Genomic DNA, 19,763 nt, shown 5'->3' with positions numbered 1-19,763 from the left:
CAAAAAAACATTCATATGTGATGCTGTGTCAAGATAGGATTCTGGAAATTACACATCACGTGCATGCATTAATACTGAAATAAAGGTCTCATGATGTCCACATGCTTTTACTTTATTAGTGTCTGTTTATTCTCACATTAAAATATCACTTGGGTTAAGAATATAAGAATATATATACGGCGAATGATGTGGAAAATTTCATTCGGTCACTAAATAATGACAGAATTTTTATTTTTGGATGAACTATTCCTTTAACAAAATACAAGGACTGCACTTTTGGACAGATCTGTTAGCCTGTAAAGATCTAAAGAGGCTCAAGTCGAGTCCTGCTTCAAACAGGCCGGCTGCTCAGTGAATATAGCACTTCCTCAAGTTTTATTTTAGAAAATGCAAAGTCCTTTTTTGTTATGTTATATTATGTTAACCTTTGCAGACGATGACAAAGATGATGGAAGAGGAATAAAGAACAAGGAAATAATTAACATGCTATCATGCAATCAATGTCATTTCTCGCTATAGTCAGCACTGATGTCTTCTGCATGTCACATTGGCGCATTTCTGCACTTCTATCCGAACAACTGATAACATGCAAAAATTGGCCATTTTCTGATTATGCATATTTTATACATAATGATATATGTAGTAGGCTATGTGCATTAGAGACATTTATTGGTCTCAAATATGAAAATAGGCCAGAATGCAAACTCACATAAGCAGAATGAGTATTCAGAAAAAAATATGAATGATGTAATTTTGCATTTAGCTCTATGCATGTTTGACTTCAGTTAATATGTTAAAGTGAACTCATTCGGAAAGTCACACATGTGATTAATAACCAAAATGCGCTTCCAACATATAGAATAATTTGATTTATTCATACAAGAGAAAAAAAAAACCCTGCACACAATCCACCCTGTCACTACAAGCCTCACCTATAGTATATTTTTGTCTCCAGGTTTGTCCTGGTAGGAAGTTCACATGCAGCTTATAAAGAGAAAGTCCAGATAAACATCAGCTCAGGTTCTTGTTTGTTCTTCATGCTGCTCTCTGCAAACACACAACCATCTGTTCCCCTGAGACTCTGATGGAAAACACAGATGCGCAGTGGTGTATGTATCAGGCTATATACAGGCTATATGACTGTGTGGTGCAGTGACCAATCCATGCATATCATACATCATTGATACTGCATACTTTTTTGTTGCAATTTACAATATGATACAGTACATCTCCAAAACAGACTATTATCTGTTTCAGTGATTTCAGTGATATTTTATCTGATTCAGTGATGTATATATAGTGCTCAAAGTGGCCTTCATTTTGTTCTGCTGTCTTCTGCCTCCCTTTTGGAACAGCACTCTCCTTAATCAGATTCCTCTCATTGATTATTTAATGTATTCCCTCTACAACCAACATGACACCACCAAGGGCAGAGAAGAGACAGAGAGAACAGGAGGGGATAAGAGAGAGAAACGGAGACAAAAACAGGGCAGACACCAGCCTGTGTAGCAATATCTAAAAAAAAATCAGCCCATACAGTAATGCATTATGCAGTATCTCTGTCCAAACATGGCACCGAAAACAAGCTTTTACTTTTAGCGTATACATTTCATTAATAACAATGTATTTTGATGCTTTTAAAACCTTTGAGTTTAATTATGGATTAATTTATAAACTTATTTAATCTCTGGTCTGAATTATATTATATATATAAATTATATTATATTACATAACTGACCTCAAGAAACATCTAAAAAGCCATCTTTTTTGTTGTTTTGTGTTTTTTCTCCAAAGCCTTTAAAGACCCTTTTAAAGGGTCAAATCATATATATTTTTTTCTCTGCAGTTCAGTGTTACGGTTTTATTTATCCAACGAATGGTAGGAGAGAGACAGGTCTGTAATTCTCCACAAGTGATGTGTTTAATGCTGTTTTTTTTAAGCAGTGGAGTTACCCGAGCCTGCTTGAATGCTGCAGGGAATGGTTAAAATTGTTTGATGCTGACAATGATTAAAATTTGACTGCAGTGTGCAGCCGTATTCAGGCTGGATCATTGTCTGTTCATTTTACCATTTTAACGCTATAAAGCATACTGTATCGTATTTGCTATGCAAATTTCTAAGGCCTCTAATTTATCAGCATGATCAAAACGCAGGGGAAAAAAAAGCTGAGGAACCTGTTGTACACAATGTGCAACATGCCCTTTGTTGTATGATTGACAGTTTATACTTTTTAAGCAAGTAAAAGGCCTTTTAGTATAATTCTAAAACTTACCTCATTTTATTTTATTTTACAGAAAAGAATAATCATATAGACTAACAGAATAATGATATTTCGAATGTAATTTTTAAGAATGGCAAAATATAAAAGGCGTTTATTTTAGAGTTACATTTTGAATTGGCGTTAGAATGTTGGAGAAGTGCTGTAATCTGGCGACTGTCGGTGCAGTGTGAATTGGCCTTTAGTTTGGCTTTTGCTATGTCCCATAATTTCACATACATCTTTTTCTTTTTCAAAGCCCTAACACCGAATTTGAAAGAAATTTTTCTCATGACACTACAGATTACTTGCTGGTACAGCTTGATATTGGTGTGTGTGCACCAGCCTGTGTCTGTGTGGCGAGCAGGACGAGGCCGAGGGACGTGAGAGGACGGCGCGAGGCTGGTGGCATGAGTGATAATGAAATGACACCTGTGAGACGCACCGGCCTCGCATCTCTCACGTCCCTCGGCCTCGTCCTGTTTGCAACACTCTGCTTTACCACAAAGTACCTTTCATAGTCTTTGTTCACCATTATCTTCAATGCAGCTTTTCATACTCACCAGAGCAATAACACTGCAATGATGCAGTGTGCAGCTGTTGCTCTCTCTGATAACTGTAAATAGCTGGGTAGGGACATAATGAAAAAAAGAGAGTGAAAAGATGGACACTTTTATTTGTTTATTAAAAGCAACCTACACCCAATCCATTTATACAGCCCCAAATCTCACAAGGACAACAGTAGAGCCAATAAGTAGCTTCATTCAGACCATCACACCTTGAAAACTACTGCCCATATATGCAATGAACACTGCAATAGCTGTGTATTTTCATGGCATAAGACCATAAATAGCATGATACAAAATGCGAGCTTTCAGTGTATTGTTTGTAAAAATTGGACTATTTATGCGATAATGTGGGTTGATTATCTGACATGAGGGCACTTAAAGTACAATGAAAGATCAGTTACTGATCTGAATATTCAAATATTGAATAGAAATATGATATATTTCAATTTACTTCAGTGATCTGAATTACATAGTTACTTGAATAGATCATATCAGTTTACTTTTTTTTTTCCAGTAACCCATATCAATAACCTTTTCCATAGAGTAAGCCCCGGTTTACCTAATACTGTATTTGTGTGTACCTTTATATGAAAGACAAAAAAACAAATCTTGCTTTAAGCATGATAAAGGTTATATGTACAAACAAGGTAAACAGTCAAATTATTTCACCTCAGAATAAATAAAACTCAATTCTCAAAAGCAAACTTTTCAGAGACTGAAATTCTGCTTAATTTTACAGGTTTCTTAGAGCTAGATCAAAGATCAAATTATGCCATCTCAAGATGTCAAATGCAGCAACTGCAAGTCTTTTACATCAAGTCTGAATTAGAGAGTGAAGCATTTAAAACATTTGCCCCCGGTTTCACAGACCAGGCATAAGCTAGTCCCAGACTAAAATGCATGTTTGAGCTGATTTGCACTGACAGATCTCAAAATAGTCAGTGCCATTGTTTTGCCTCAAGATGCACACCAGTAATGTTTTTTCTAAGGTAAGTTTATAAAAGCTACTTAAAAGGCCTAATCTTGGCTTAATCTAAGCCCTGTCTGTGAAACCAGGCCTTGGAGTTTGGATCACATTAACGTCAGTGGCCAGACCACAAAACAACTGACCATAGTTCTTAATCTAAGAGATAAATCAAATCCCCAGTTTCAAAAGACAAAAAGTTAGTCGTCAGTTTATATTTGCAGTACTTTCTTTCCTTTTTTTTTTTTTTTACATATGATTAGACTTCTTATAATATCTTATAATTCATTTTCCCTCAAAACAATATTTCCATCTGACAACAGCTTTCTAGCACCTCAAAGTTTTCACTTCCAATTGCTTCCAACAGTTCATTCACGGCATTAAAGCACAAAGCCCAGATATTCAACAAGACGCATAGGGCCTGCTAATAATTTATACTGTTGAAATCAGCAGCCGTCACATCACATGATAAAGAACACAGGGTGTTCATTAAATATAGGCACTTCAATATAAACATAATAAGTTAATAACATCTAAATGCCATGAGAGTGTTTATGAAAATATTCTTCCGGAGCACAAACCTCCTTTCATCCACCTTTTCAGAAAATACTATAACATTCAATTGTTTTGAAGATTTTAAATGTACATTACAGTCAGTCTTAGTGATCAAATTAAAAATTATGTTAACTTTTTTTTTAGTATTATACATTTTTCCACACAATAAAAAGTGATCATTTGTCAATTTGAAAAACTGACAATTAATGAAAACAAAATAGTACTAATAAAAAAATAAGCAACCTTTGGGTTGATGAGATACCAAGAAATAAAGCAAACCAAATGTTCAGCAAAAGGTTGAGGCGACTCCACATTCATTTGCTCTTTAATCCTCCATCAAGCACATCTCAGTCCCCTACATCCCATCATCCTTATTTATCTCCAGACCTCAAACTCTTTTTTTCCCCCGTGTTGAGCTTTTTCCAGGGCTTAACATACTGGACTTACTGGCCGGCCTTCTCCCTTGGCCTCACCGTCTCCTGGAACACCAGCCGTGAGTGATCAGCTGCCTCTAGCAAGGCCTCCATTTCTGGGCTGTCAATATTGACCAGTTCACCTTCCTCCACCTTTGACACTAGGCCTCCTTCCTGCACCACAAGCTCCTCCTGGAGCTCCTCATCCTGCTCCACCTCCTCCTCCTCCTCCTCTTCCTCAGGCTCGGGTGTGGGTTCAGTCGCACCTCCACGGACCTTCTTGACGTGGAAGGTGAAGGGTGCCACACGGTAGGTGGTGGATTTGGAGCGGGCGTAGACAGTGTGGTCGGGTGTCAGTGTCTTCTTCATCTTCTCTCTGGAGCTACGGATCTTATTGCGGCGCTGGGTGTTAGGGGTCATCTTTGTTCCCAGCTTATCCATCTTCTTGCTCAGGCTCTTCTTGGTCTTCTCAAGGTTCTCTCGGGTTCTCAGACGCGTCTTCTCCAGGTTCTCTTTCGTTCTCTGTCGGGTTTTCTCCAGGTTCTCCTTGGTCTTCTGCCTTGTCTTCTCCATCTGCTCCTTGCTGAAGGCCTTCTTCAGCTCGTCCATCTTCTGGAGGCCGCTGCGCTTGATGCGGTCAGCACGAGATTCCTCAATGATCTCCTCAACCTCCACTTCCTCTTCGGAGCCGTGTTCTTCCTCGCCTCCTTCACTCAGCACCTGCTCTCCTTCCTCTTCTGCAGCCACTGGCTTCTTAGAGACTTTCACGGGTTTCACTTTGTCCTGAGAGAAGAGGTGAGAAAAGTTAAGGAATTCAGATTAGATTGGACGAGGCAAATCAGAATATTCTTGAACTTCTAGATCTGAACATAAGCAGTTGATATTAAAGTGGGCATGAAAAGCACCATTTTATATAAAGTGAATCACAGAGCTGTTCATTTTCACTTTCAGTATGACTAAAGGGTACTGAATATAAAAAGCTAGAATGTGCAAATATACATGTTTCATAGCAGGCTTTTTTCCTGTCCACAATGTTTAGGGGTTTTGCGACACTTTTTAACAATGGCAAAAAAATCTATTAAACTATGATATTACTGTTGTTTTTTTGTTAGACTGATTTCTTTACCGGTGTAGAATGTAGTCCTATATTACCTTATATGCATGTATTGACATGGGATTATATCCTCCTGAGACCCAGAAAAAAAAAGTTTTTTGAATTTAGTTTTTTTCCATGTCATCACACTGTTTAGAGCACAATAAACAAATGGTAAAAAAACATATATATGAAATAATATTTTATTCATACGTTATGCTATGTCCTCTGTAGTGGACGCCAGGACTAAGTTGTTTAAAAAATAAAATGACATGAAATTATATGTATAGGCAAAAACAATGGGATTTTTTTTTCAATCACCAATACATTTTGGGGTTTCAGGATTTTTTCAACCAAAATTTGTATAAAGATTATTCTCAACTATGTTATGAAAGAAATAATGGAATGAATTGATACACCATTTTACTTTTTGCAATATGTGGGTAAAATGGCCATAAGTTAATATTCCCATTCAATGCAATGTATCTATACACTGTATCTAATTGGCACATAAATGTGTTCTGGGAGCAACATTTAATGAAAGAATAAAGGGTAATAATTGGAGTAATAATTGGCAACATTTTAATAATAATATCTAACATTTCATAGGAATATTGATGTATAATTTATTTCCATATTCACTTGTTGTGTCTCCCAGAATGCCTGATAAACATGATTTTAGTCCTGATGTCCTCTACAGTGGACACGTTTGAAATCAATGCCCTGTTCTGTAACAGAAACTTTTTTTTTTTAAACCCCTTAACATTTTCCTGAGATGTTGTTTTATGAAATACTATTTGAAAAGTAGTCTAATTTATATTATAATTACACTATATTATCATATTTCCATAAGAATGCTACATTTGATCACTAAATTAATGTCAGACATTTTTAAAGACCAAGGAGAAGTTATTTTCATGGTGAAACCTCCAAACATTTGGTATCTCTGAAAAGTCCTGAATGTGCTCTTTACAGGACACCCAGGTTGTGTCATGTGACATGTATGATGTCAGAGAAATTCACTAAAATATAATGTCCACTACAGTGGACAAAAGTCTATTCTTGGGTCCCAGGAGGATATTATTTATTAAAACAATTTGAACCCAAATCAATATTTTAAGTCCATGTATCCGGCTGACTATACACAATCCCTATTCGGACTTAAATTTGAACACTGAATTTCTTGTGAGAAACTAATCATCAGCTTAATAATTGTATTTAAGGCTTCAACCAGTTGGACTTCATTCTTCTCAAGACTTATAATAGCTCAATATTGTCACCCCTAAGCCTGTTCTTAACATGTTCATGAGTCATTCACTCTTCATTTGTCTCATGCAGATAGACCAACATTTGGAATTCAGGACATGCTATGACTTGTCTAAGTGCTGGGACTGATAATCATCATGATTACATGGGCGAAGGAGCTTTGTAGTAAGATAATGAACTGATTTTTATGCAACAAGGATGAGATGTCGTCAATGAGATTCATTTGAACTGTGGGCCATTACTAAAATGATACTGAGCCTACAGACGACGAGTGCAGCACTCCCTCTATAGGGCACTGGAAATGCAGTGGTTTATGCATGTAAATTAAGAAATACATTTTAAAGCAAATGTGTTACAATGTTTGTTTTGGTTTCAATTTTGTTATGAGCCTATACATGTATATTTTTAACAATGTATACAATAATATACATAATGCATACATGGTTATATTATTTGAAACAAAACTATATATACATAATGCATACATATTATTTGAAACAAAACGAAACAAAACGTTTTAAAATTTTGTTTGAAATGAGAATATATACTGTATATATATATATATATATATATATATATAAATTTAGCTTGGTTGACTGCTGTCAATTGATAAAAAAAAGACTAATTAATCACACTTTTTTCTGTAACCCTTAAACGCATACCTCAGGCCTTTAGTGACCTGGGACGTCATGCACTATGCTCCTCCTCATTCATTTTTTAAAGTAAGACATCAACCTTCTTAGTATTCTTCAATCAATTCATTATAAACAATAACATGAAAAAAAGAATAACTTTTTTTGTAAAAATTTAACGACCTGAGGTGTTTATAGAATCCCAGAATCTTCCTACAACTGCTTGCAAATAAATAAATAAAAAACTCAATCAAGCACAAGCACAAGCACACACGCACGCACGCACACACACACACACACACACACTACATTTGAGTGAGACAACAAAACACATCTTAACCACAAACATCCTTAAATGGGGATGTCAGTGGATACTTGAACAGGTCAACAAAACAACAAAACTAAACATGAAGAAGCGAAAAGATATTTCAATAGCCTTGGGGCAAAAAAACAACAACATTCCACAACAAAGTTAACCGAATGTGTTCTACCATAAAAAGATGCTAAGCATATTGACACGGTCCCAACTCTCCATTCAGATTGTAAGTTGTCATATAACGTTATTAAAGCAAATGCTAATTGAAAGAATTTTTACATAATGGTAGTATCTAGAAGTAGGCTATAACACACCCTCTGGTGGTCTTAAAAATAATTGATGCTTTGTGTTTTGTTTAAGCCTAAACTAATATGGATCCAGGAGAGTTGCAAAAACAGGACTCTCTGGATCTCCTGACAATTTCCAAATAAATATTATACCTGAATCTGTTCGTTTTTCAACCTCTAGCCCTGTGCCAATGGAAGTCCTCATAAACGTGCATGTGTTTCCTTATTGTGAAGGCTGAAGATGTGTGTGCGCTTATTTTAGTCTGGCCTTTCTTCTTATTTTCATTGCATCAGCCTCATTCCCTGAACAGTGCTCATTCATACACTCATAGCTATTCCCTCCTGCATCCTAACAAGTAAATATACTGTGCACCCATATCCACTGACTGACTCACCCTGGCTACTCAGAGACAAGAGCTGGACGGAAGATCTGTAGATATTGTGCTATGTGTGAGAGAGCAGCCCGTTCTCATCCCAAGGCGTCATATACTGACGCTTTTGACATTTCGTCTACATCCAACACACATGGCACCCTTTAGCGTCAATATGAGACGCAGAGAGATATGATCCAGAAGGCGCCTCCTAGCGGTCTAACCCTGGCTAACCCCACCCCAGACCTAAACCTACCCATATCTATATCTGCGTCTCATATTGACGCTAAAGGGTGCCATGTGCGTTGGATGTATAGACGAAATGTCAAAATATGTCAAATATGACGCCCTAGGATGAGAATGCGAGAGAGACATAAGAGACACCTAATAAACATCCCCAAAAAATTGTCCTCATGTGAACCCCAGTTTTAGCCTGACTTCGTCATACTCATATTCTAGTCAGAACGTGAGTCTGATACTGCCCCATAGGGCTTTGATTATGAGGCGTGTCTTAACCGAACCAGGAAAAAAAAAAAACCTGCACTCAATTGGATAGACCTACAACCAATCAGAGCAACGCTGAGCTGTCAACAGAACTCAACAGCACGCATGCTGGAAGTAGTAGTAAAATAATGAGTGTTGCTTCTTTTACTTGGTCCTCCATGAGTGCGACCAAAGGAGAAACCACAACGACCACAGGGTTTTCATCGCGTCCCATCTTCTCTTAGCGACCACAGGAGCCAGCTGATAAATTAATCTTTTGCTGAATCCCGTAGGAAGGACGGCAAACGCATCTTTTTTCCGATCGACAAATGCCTTGATTGCAGTTCTCTGTTCGTCTTTTAAAATTAATGCGCTGTCGATTTCTTTTACAACAGACGTGATAGCGGAATCCATCTCAATTCTCCAGCTGCAGTCATCTCTGAGGGAAACCAGTTCAACGTTCAACCCAAGCGCTCTTTGATAACGTGATGATTACGTAACTGTAGATCATCTGTCCATCATCGTATAAAGCCCGCCCTGGTAATTTGATTGGCCCGACGATTTCTGAACCGATCATAATTACTCCTCAATGGATCGAGTCCAGACCGAACTTCCCGACCAAAAAAATTTTGTGGGCGGGGTTCAGGCTGGCATCCAGGCTACCCCAGTTCAGCACAAGCCAGAATGTAGAGGACCAGAGATGTTACACAAAGCTCAATCCAAACAGCCAAAGCCAACAGAGAGAACTCAGTGTCAACACACAGAGAACAAGTGAGAATATGGAAACACTGGGGAGGAAATCACATAACTGGAAAGCCTTTTTTCCCCATAACAATTTGCACGACCACATCAAATTCCAGTAACGTGCTGGTGATGGATGTATAGTCTGCATATCCACCGTATTAGAAAGGTCAAGATCCACCCGTAAACATGAAATTTAATTATAAAGTAAATTGTGTTGACTATTCTAAAAATCTGACAATTTTGCTTATTGTACACTTGCAATTAAAGTACTGGTAAAACACCTGAACCAGAATATATTTAAATAAAATGAATGTATATTATTAAAATTAAACAATTATCAAATCAGTATATTTTATACAGCAGTGATTATTTTCATAGCACCATGTTTTTAACAGCTAAATTCCATAAAACTGAGCTCGTATTAAACTGTGAATGTTAAAATAATTACAGTGCAGAAAAGAACTGCTGGCAGAGATTAATTGACACGTCATGACTTCTCTCATAAAACAAACTCCCAACAAAGTTCTCAACAAAAAGATTATTAACATTGATTATATGATGAACTGAGCCGTAAATTCAGGAAACCAAGGTTCTACCATTCGTTCTACCATTCCAAGATGGCAGAGCCGTTGATGAATTGCAGCATCTATCTCTTTTGGCTGAGCAGGCACATTTTAATGCAGCAGACCATTGTCAGAATAATTGAAATCATTACATGATTTCTTACCAAAAAGAAATATGAAAGTGCATACTGCATATTATCTTCGGTAAACCAAGGCCACAAGTCAAATGCTAAAAACCACATTAATGTGCACACAGTAAAGTACACTTTCAGACAGATTCTTGTAAAAATAACAATTTTAATTATTGTAAATATAACAATTTTATTAAGTCTATAGTTGAGTCTGTGGGTACAGAGCTAAAACCTAAATTGTCTTTTTTTTCCTGTCACATCTTTTATTTCAATTAGGTATCATTCAAAAGCTTAAAACTCAAAATTCATCTTGTGAAAACTGTTTTGAAATCGGAGATTGGGTTACTATGGAAATGGTACTTTAAAACCTAGCGGGCTCCTCCCCCTTGTATTTTATAATCAAAATGTTTTCTAATCTTGGCAAAACACATACAGTTGGAAAGGTCTGAGTTTCAAGGTTCCATATTTGCCCACTGTTTTGTGATAGACGTGATATTGTGACAGAAAATTATTAGATTGTCACAGAACCAACCCACAGAACGCATCAAAAAACATTTTTTGGGGTGTCGCCCGGTGGCTATTTTTGGTACAGCACCTAAACAAAATCTCACAGGAACTTTAATATTTGTGATATCAACTTCAAATTTGGAACACAACTTGGTAAGACAATTGGCTTTGATTTTATTGCAATCATTAGGTCTGTATATGCATTCATGAATTACAACCATTGAATAGTTTGACCATTACAACCATTGAACCAACCGTCTGAATGGTTCATTTTGACGTCTCTGTTCAGAAAATGGGGTGACAGTTCCGACTAAAACAATATGTGACCAGCAAAATTCCAATCGTTTATATATATATATATATATTGTGACAGATAAAGCTAGAAGTAACTGCACGATTTCCACAACAATGCAAGGAAAGTGGCTATTTTATTCCATTGTCTTGCAGTTTCATTGCTGGTAAGAAATATGTATGTATGGCCAGTGAATTGTCTCAATTCACTCACCATTGGCAGCCAAAAAGTTCATTTTGGACCTTGTTTGCAATTATTTAGTGCAGTACAAATACAGTAACCATAAACAGCACATTAATACTGCTGCCAGTGTGTCTGGTGCTGAATAATACCCCGAAACTCCTGCTCAAAAGCTCTGTGCTAAAAAGAACGTCAACCCACACTGTATATATAGACGGATCCCTGTCCTAACCCCCTAAAAGAGGCAAACAATTACACAGATTAACAGCTATCTGTGGACCAATGCACCATGACAACTGTTACCAAGGCAGCGCCAAAAACAGTTGGTGCAGTAGTTTGCATGACACTTCCAGCTAAACAAAATCAGCCGGTGATGGGTTGATAACAGCTGTGTATGTGTGTGATGTTGAAAGGCATGTTAAGGTTGAGACACTGAGCAGCTGTTGAGTTCTGTTGGATTCAGAACAGCAGCTGTACAGCAAAACGCCCACTGAGAACGTGAAACAACCATGAGTTTAGTATGGGTTTCATCATGACAGGTATTACAAAAATATCATCTCTCTCTCTTGCATAAGAGTCAAGATCTGTGTTATGTCAGTCAGGACACCACATGCACTTGTTTTTCTAAGGGGCCAAGACAGCATTAACAAATGAATCCAAAAGTCACACCAACACACTATAGGTTTCTGTCTCTCATTGGCTGAAGGCTATATTAAACTTCTCCGGCTGAAACGGGAGCCAGCGGCTGTTTTCATGCTTCTGTATCTGACAGCTTCATAATGTCAAAGAGGTAAAGGCTTTTCACCTAATAACCTCCTTTACCAGCCTGTTTGTACAGATTCATAATACATATATCCTTGCACACACATTAAAAATACATGATCAACAGTTCTACTTGTATTTACAATCACTGCATTTGTTGCCACCATGACACCAGGATTCAGTATAATTGGAATAGAATGATTCAGGTTTATTATAACTGAAGGCGAGTCTTATCTTTAGATTTTAGATGTGCATTTCTGCTGTGTCTGGCTCAGGCGCTACAGTATCAAGTGTTGCTCCGTCTTCATCTGCAGCCCGGCCCATGCAAGCGATATGAAAGTATGTAGTAATTCCAGGACCTGGGAGAGAACACCTGCGATACACTATCGATGTGACACATGCAGTTATCATTTCCTGTATCTTATATTTGACATATTATCTAACATGTTAAAAAAATAACAGTGAACAGTGACCACCTATACTGACGGTTAATACACACACACACGGGTGGCAACTCATGCCTCATTTAACCTCAGCCCATTCATCAAGCATCACATTCTGGCCTGGACTAACACGCAATACGCATTCTATGTAAACACACACGCTCATACTGAACACACACTGCTGTCTGGGTAAATATGATACCCTGAATTCAGTGCAAAAATAGAGCAGAGGCCAACAGTAACGCTGGAGATCACGCAAACCCCTATAAGTCACAGCCACACCTCATCATCTCCCGCCTAGCAAACCACTATCCAACAAACACCTCTTAGCATTTAACATTTTCTTACCAGACTGCAAGAGAAATGAATGGAAGCCCACCACATTAGATCATGCTTTTGAGAATCATAATTATTATGCCATATAAAGTCACAATTCTGAATTAAAAAGTCACAATTATGACATAGGAAGTCATCATTTTGAATTTTACGATTTACCAAAGCATGATTTTTCGTTTTGTTTAATGTAGTGGGAATGAGCTTAACCAGAAATGACACTACTGTTACAATCATGGTCTGTGTGCACAAGCAAGCTAATACCATTCAGTTGATGTGTGTCCCAAAAATAGTACGTTTTGACTTGCATGTTAACCACAGGTGCAGAGTTGCAAACGGAAATAACATTTTAAACAATGCAATGAAAATGTCTTTACATGAGATGCTGGTACTGAGACTGACGACCAAGAGGTCAGTGGATGTATTTTCACCCCCCAAAAAACAAAAAAGAACTTAATGGAGTCCTACTTGTGCCTGTAATTACTATTCTGGTACTGACTTACACAATTTCTGAGAATAATGTCAATGTCGATTCTGAATAAATCAATTAAAATGTCCACTTATTTATACCAGAAATATTAATGTGTGTACCCATTAATGTGTCTCTGTCTCTGTCTCTGTCTCTGTCTCTCTCTCTCACACACATGCGCGCATACACACACACACACACACACACACACACACACACACACACACACACACACACACACACACACACACATGTCCAGTTTTACAGGGGTAATTTATGACCTCAGGGGTCTGTGATTAGATATCTGATAAATGCCAGTAGTGTAACCTGCAACTTGAGTGGAGATTCCATCAGAGAAGACTGAAACTGAAACTTCATGAGCAATTAAATCCACACACACACACACACACACACACACACACACACACACACATATAAACTCATTAGACTCATACAGTACTGTTCGAATGTTTGGGGTCAGGAAGATTTTTAATGTTTTTGAAAGTCTCACCAAGGCTGCATTTACTTGATCAAAATACATTAAAAACTGTAATATTGTGAAATATTATATCAATTTAAAATAAGCCCGGCCAAAAAAAAAAAAAAAAAATCGCTGTTTGGATGTAAATAGGATTTAGATGAATCTTGACATTGTCATTCTGGAATATGGCCATGATGTGTCTTCCTACATGAATAATTAAGAAATGAAAAGCTATACACTCCATCAATTAGAAGAACTGTTGCCAAACATATAATTTAACATGCTAGAAACATAATAATCGCAGCAATAATGATCAAGTCATAGACTCTTAAGTAATAATAATAAAAAATACCAATGTTGAAAACAGCTTGCTGCTTACTATTTTTGTGGAAACTGCAATATTTTGTTTCATGACACTGATGGATAGAAAGTTCAAAAGAACAGCATTTACTTAAAATAGAAACCTTTTGTAACATTATAAACATATTTGATTAATTTAATGCATCCAAAGTATTATCATTTTTGTTTTTAAATCTTACTGATCCCAAACTTTTAAAAGGTAGTACATACAGTGGCCATTGTCTGTGATCACAGTGAAAATATTTTTTGTTACCCTAGAAATAAATAATAATATTATTGTAGTAAAACCAATAACAAAAATGCATAAAATTAATATATGAAATAAGTGTAAATATACATAAATTAATAAATAAAAATTGAACAGTAAAGCACAAGATGCTCTTTGGATCATTTTCAAATCATGATCATCAGATTTTAAACTCGTGGAGTTCATGCAATTTGAGCGCATACTAAATTATATTTGATTTACAAATTCAATGTCAATTGTTATACGGATAATACAATTTTTATTTGTATTTATTTTATTTTCACTGTATGTACAAGGGCACATTTGCCAACTGGTAAACAAATATGCATATCTACTTATGCATGCATGCAATTATAATATTTGACATTTTACATTAACACTATATGAAATAAAAATATGAATAAAAACGAATATGTCTCATGTTTTTCACCTAATGTGCATTTCTGAGTTTGGTTCTTTGCATGTGATCCATCGGGAAGATCTTCTCTGATTATCCCCAACAGACCATAATGATCCTCATTAACATCTGCCTGGAGAAATAGGTGCACAAGCCAACAGAACACTTTACAAATATACCAATAAATGACCTCACTGACTCCTGTAATCTTCCATCTTTCAGTTAAAACCATTAGAGAGCAGTTACATCACCAGTGTTCCCCCGTCCAGCCTCTCAGAGCAGCGCTGGAAGGAAACGACTCGTTAGTGAGGCTAAATGCAGTAACGCTAGTGTAGAGTCAAGTGCTGGAACACGCCGAACCTCATCCTGACTATGATGTCAGATCACTGACTGAATAACAACACATTTACTGGCGCACAATGACGATTTAAGCCATTAAACACAAATATATAACGGAGAAATATTTAATACCATCCACTGCACTGTCAATCACAACGAGTAGCCTACCATTTAGGCAACCATGATATCATGCTAATTTATTGTATTTAGTTCTATAAAATGTGATTAATATTAAATTTATTTTATTTCAAATATATTTATGGTATAGGCCTATATTAGCAAATGACTTATCGAATCTCTGACAAAGCTCGTTACAACTGAAAGGTTCTCTGACGGTAGCCTACGGTAGTGTCATTATCCTTGCAGACATTACTGAATTCTGCACTATACTGTAATTAGAATGTAAGGGAAAGTTTCAAGGAGAATGAGGGTCTCAGAGGGAGTCTCTGTCCAAACTGCGATCCAGCACGCTCTGAACACACTTAATACACAGCTTGCTTGCACAAGACTCTCTTCACATAGTGAAATGCTTTACCACACACTGATCTAGCACTTCAGTAAAACACTAAAGATAGAATATTTTTACATATGAAGTCTCTGGTGCTATTTTCGGAGCTGTTATAGAAAATATTCAGGTAGGCGTAGGCCTAACACTTTCTGTTAGAAGTAACTTCTTAAGTGCATCAACTTATAATAATAATAATTAATTACATTTATATAGCGCTTTTCTAGGCACTCAAAGCTTATTCTTCTAACCCTACCAGTATACTTATACTCAGAGTGAGACATGTAGTGCAACGTTACTTATAATCAATAGACCACCAAAATAAAGTGAAACCAATATTTCAGCACATAAACATTTGATAACCTTGTTCACTTATGGCTAAAATAACCTAGTTCCACATTTTAGAATTAACCAAACACTAAATGTAGCACTGCCAGGATTAGCCATTTAAATGATGGCATGGCCATTCTTTTCAGCTCAAACACAGCTCATCTCTATGTAAATGAAACTTATAAAAGCCTTAATGCTAAAAAAGGATTTACTTGGAAACAATTTGACTCAATTGTACAATTTTAACTATTTTCTAGTAAAACATACATAATATTTGTGTTATTTACAATTTGAAAAAATGTAGCCTACTTGTATAATATATTAGTATTAAGCAAATTGAGCAGTTACCTGATTTGCATAATCCCTTTGGTGAATCAGTTTCTAAGACGATTCAAATAAATGACACTCGCTCTTCCTAGTCAATTCCCCTCATGAGTAAACTAAACAGAGATGTTCATGTAGAAAACTCTTTCATATTCTATTGAAGTACAGTAAGTTAAATACTGTGAGTGTAAACCATATTGTATTGAAAGATATCAGACTGGAGTGTATGATAATACTCAAATCTGCAGAAATCAGCAAATCTATCTTAAATTACAGCAGGATTATAATTCTATGGACGGTTAAACAGCAAAGCAGAATATATAGCCTAAATATAAATTATAATGTCTTCATTCTATACCCTCAAACACCTGCCAACTATCTGCCACAGCCAACTATCTCACACACCAGAGAGAGAGAGAGAGAGAGAGAGAGAGAGAGAGAGAGAGAGAGAGAGAGAGAGAGAGAGAGAGAGAGAGAGAGAGAGAGAGAGAGAGAGAGAGAGAGAGAGAGAGAGAGAGAGAGAGAGGGGGAAAGTATAGGCCTTCTCTTTGTGCAGGCAGTGTACAATTACCTTTTCTATTTTTCCAGTAAGAACATGTACATTGCTAAGACATCTGTGAAAGAGTGCAGTGCATCATCTGGAAAGCATTGCAGTCTATTATAAGCATCATATTTGTGAATAATCTATAATAATATTATAAACATCTTCATTCTAATAGACTGTTCAAAACTTTAATTGAAGAAGAAATGAATACATTTATTCAGCAAGAATGCATTAAATTAATCAAAAGTAACATTAAAATCTTACAAATTATGTGTCAAATAAATGCTGTAAGAAATGTTTCTTGAGCATCAAATCATCATATTACAATGATTTCTGAAGGATCATGTGACACTGAAGACTGGAGTAATGATGCTGAAAATTCAGCTTCACATAAATAAATTTCATTTTAAAATACATCAAAATAGAAACCACTTATTTGCGATACCATAAGTATTGCGATTTTACTGTATGATCAAATAAATGCAGCCTTAGTGAGCATAAGAGACTTCTTTTAAAAGCACATTTTACTGACGTGACCCCACAGGATTCTGTCTGAAACATGCTTTCTCACTACATCGCTCTGCCGTGTGGTGTGTGCGCGCTCTTTTAAGTTGTATTACATACATTTCTACAAACTTCAGCTAATTTCGACATGCATGTAGTATTTGCAGTATACTCATGGAATGTGCTGACCCAGTATTTTTCAGAGGTTGCTGTGAGGTGAGACAGGAACCTTTGAAGGTTCACTTAGGAGTGAACTGACACTTTATGATACTGAGTGGGGAATTCAAGGCCAAGCCTTGCAAAGGAATCCATGAGTACTCCAAAAGAAACCTGGGAAAGAGGATTGGAAATACACTCAAGCAAAACAACATGAACATGCTTAAAATACTTGAAACAACTGAAGTGTTTAATTGTGTTATAAAAAGCTAACTCCAAGGTAACAATTTAAGGTCAAGATATAGATTAAGGAACATATGGTGGTTTTAGGCACTGCCATTTTTACTATGACAAACAATGTGCCCATACTACCAAAAACGACTGCAGTCAAACAATGAAAACCTAACAAAATCAGTCAGAAAATGCAGTTTCTACAGCTGTCCTAAAAAACCTAGACTAGAACAGTGAGGAAAAGACAACAGATCAGCTGGACTCAAGCTTTTATAACCAATCAGAATTAGTTCCAGTTCCACAATCAAAAGGTACCCCTTTGGTTAGAGTTGAGAACGGTAACAAAAATGCTTTAAGTTCAAACCCTGCAAGAAGGGATCCATGCAGTTGAGCAAGTCAAATAATTCTAGTTTGCTCAAGAGTTCCTTTAAGTCACTTTGAAAGCAAGTATGTGCTAAAAGACTAATTAGTACCCATTAGTTAAGACAAATGAAAGGAGATAGAATGCCATGTCTGCAATCATACACTCAGTCATGCACTCCTTACTCACCTGGAAGATGAGCACTTTGAAGTTCTTCCTCTTGAGGAGCTCGTGTTCATTGTTCTCTAGTTTTTTGATCTGTCCCACTTGCTTCTCCAGGTCCGTTCGCACACTCTTCACGTTGATGTTCACCTTTCGCACCTTGTCCAGGAGCTTGTTGACTGTCCCCGGCCGTTCCAACGTGACTCTTCGCCAGCTTGGCCAGCTCCGTCTGGATGCTGCTCATGTTCTTCTCCATGGTCTCCTGCTTGGCCTCGAGACCTGTCTGAGTGTGCTGGATCTGGTCCACCACACCTATGATTTTGTCTAGGAGTGCCAGGACCAACATGCCGGTAGCCTGGGCCTCAGACTTCTCGGACTCACCAGTGCCACCTCCATCGAGTCCCGGCCCCAACACCAGGTCCACCTCCTTCGTTGGGTCACCATCATCATCATCATCATCATCGCCTCGTTTTGATTTGAACACTTTGGTTGTCGTGGCAGGTTTGGTAGAAGCCGGCACCAAGGCAACCTCCTCATCATCATCATCATCAGAGATTTCGGCGAAGACGGCACGCTCCAGTTTGAAGTCTGTGTCGGCCATGGTTTCAAGTATTCACTGATGAATACGCACACAAGCTTACTTGCAGACAGAAAGCAGAATCACACTCACACTTGGCCCAGTGTGAAAGAATGCAGTCCCAGGGTAAAAATAAAGCACTAAAAAAAGACTTGAATGACAGTAGACACCCAATGATCAGAGCGGAATGACTCCAACTTGCAGGCAACAACCTTCGGCAACTCTTCAAAACTTTTCTTGACTACTTTGAACCAATCTTTTAACAAGTCTTACACCTGTACTACCTACTACCACTACGTACTGCTCTCTAGGTTTGCTAGACTGCCTCAAACTTTTCCTCCCTTCCTCTTTCCCTAAAGTCTACTCTGGGACGTCAGCCAGTCGGTGGAAACAGACTCTCTTCTCCAAGGTGTGTGCGAGTGCGAGTGTGACCACAGCTCCCTGTGAATCCCGCCTGTCAGGTCTTCCCTTTCCCTCTTCAGTCCAGCCCCCTACCAAGATCACTTACTGTAAGGTCACACCCACACTGACCCTTTAAGGGGAGTCTCCACCACCCTCCCAATAGAGCCTGGCAAGGGACACACATACACATACCCACCCACTCACTTACTCAC

General features: G+C 37.4%; 1 protein-coding gene across 1 annotated transcript; it reads right to left on the bottom strand.

The window, feature by feature from the left end:
- Positions 1-4,054: 4,054 nt before the first annotated feature.
- cavin1a (caveolae associated protein 1a) lies at positions 4,055-19,330 on the bottom strand. The gene is given in 3 exon segments (XM_056235880.1): positions 4,055-5,542; positions 18,600-18,758; positions 18,760-19,330. Coding segments are annotated over 3 exon segments (1,326 nt in total). The 5' UTR covers positions 19,174-19,330; the 3' UTR covers positions 4,055-4,789.
- Positions 19,331-19,763: the final 433 nt, after the last annotated feature.

Source organism: Rhinichthys klamathensis, unplaced genomic scaffold, assembly GCF_029890125.1.
Source record: "Rhinichthys klamathensis goyatoka isolate OS25496 unplaced genomic scaffold, OSU_Roscu_1.1 h1tg000432l_1, whole genome shotgun sequence".
In the NCBI taxonomy this organism is placed as follows: domain Eukaryota; kingdom Metazoa; phylum Chordata; class Actinopteri; order Cypriniformes; family Leuciscidae; genus Rhinichthys; species Rhinichthys klamathensis.
Note: the sequence above shows the minus strand (reverse complement) of the source record. Positions and strands in the feature narration are given on the sequence as shown.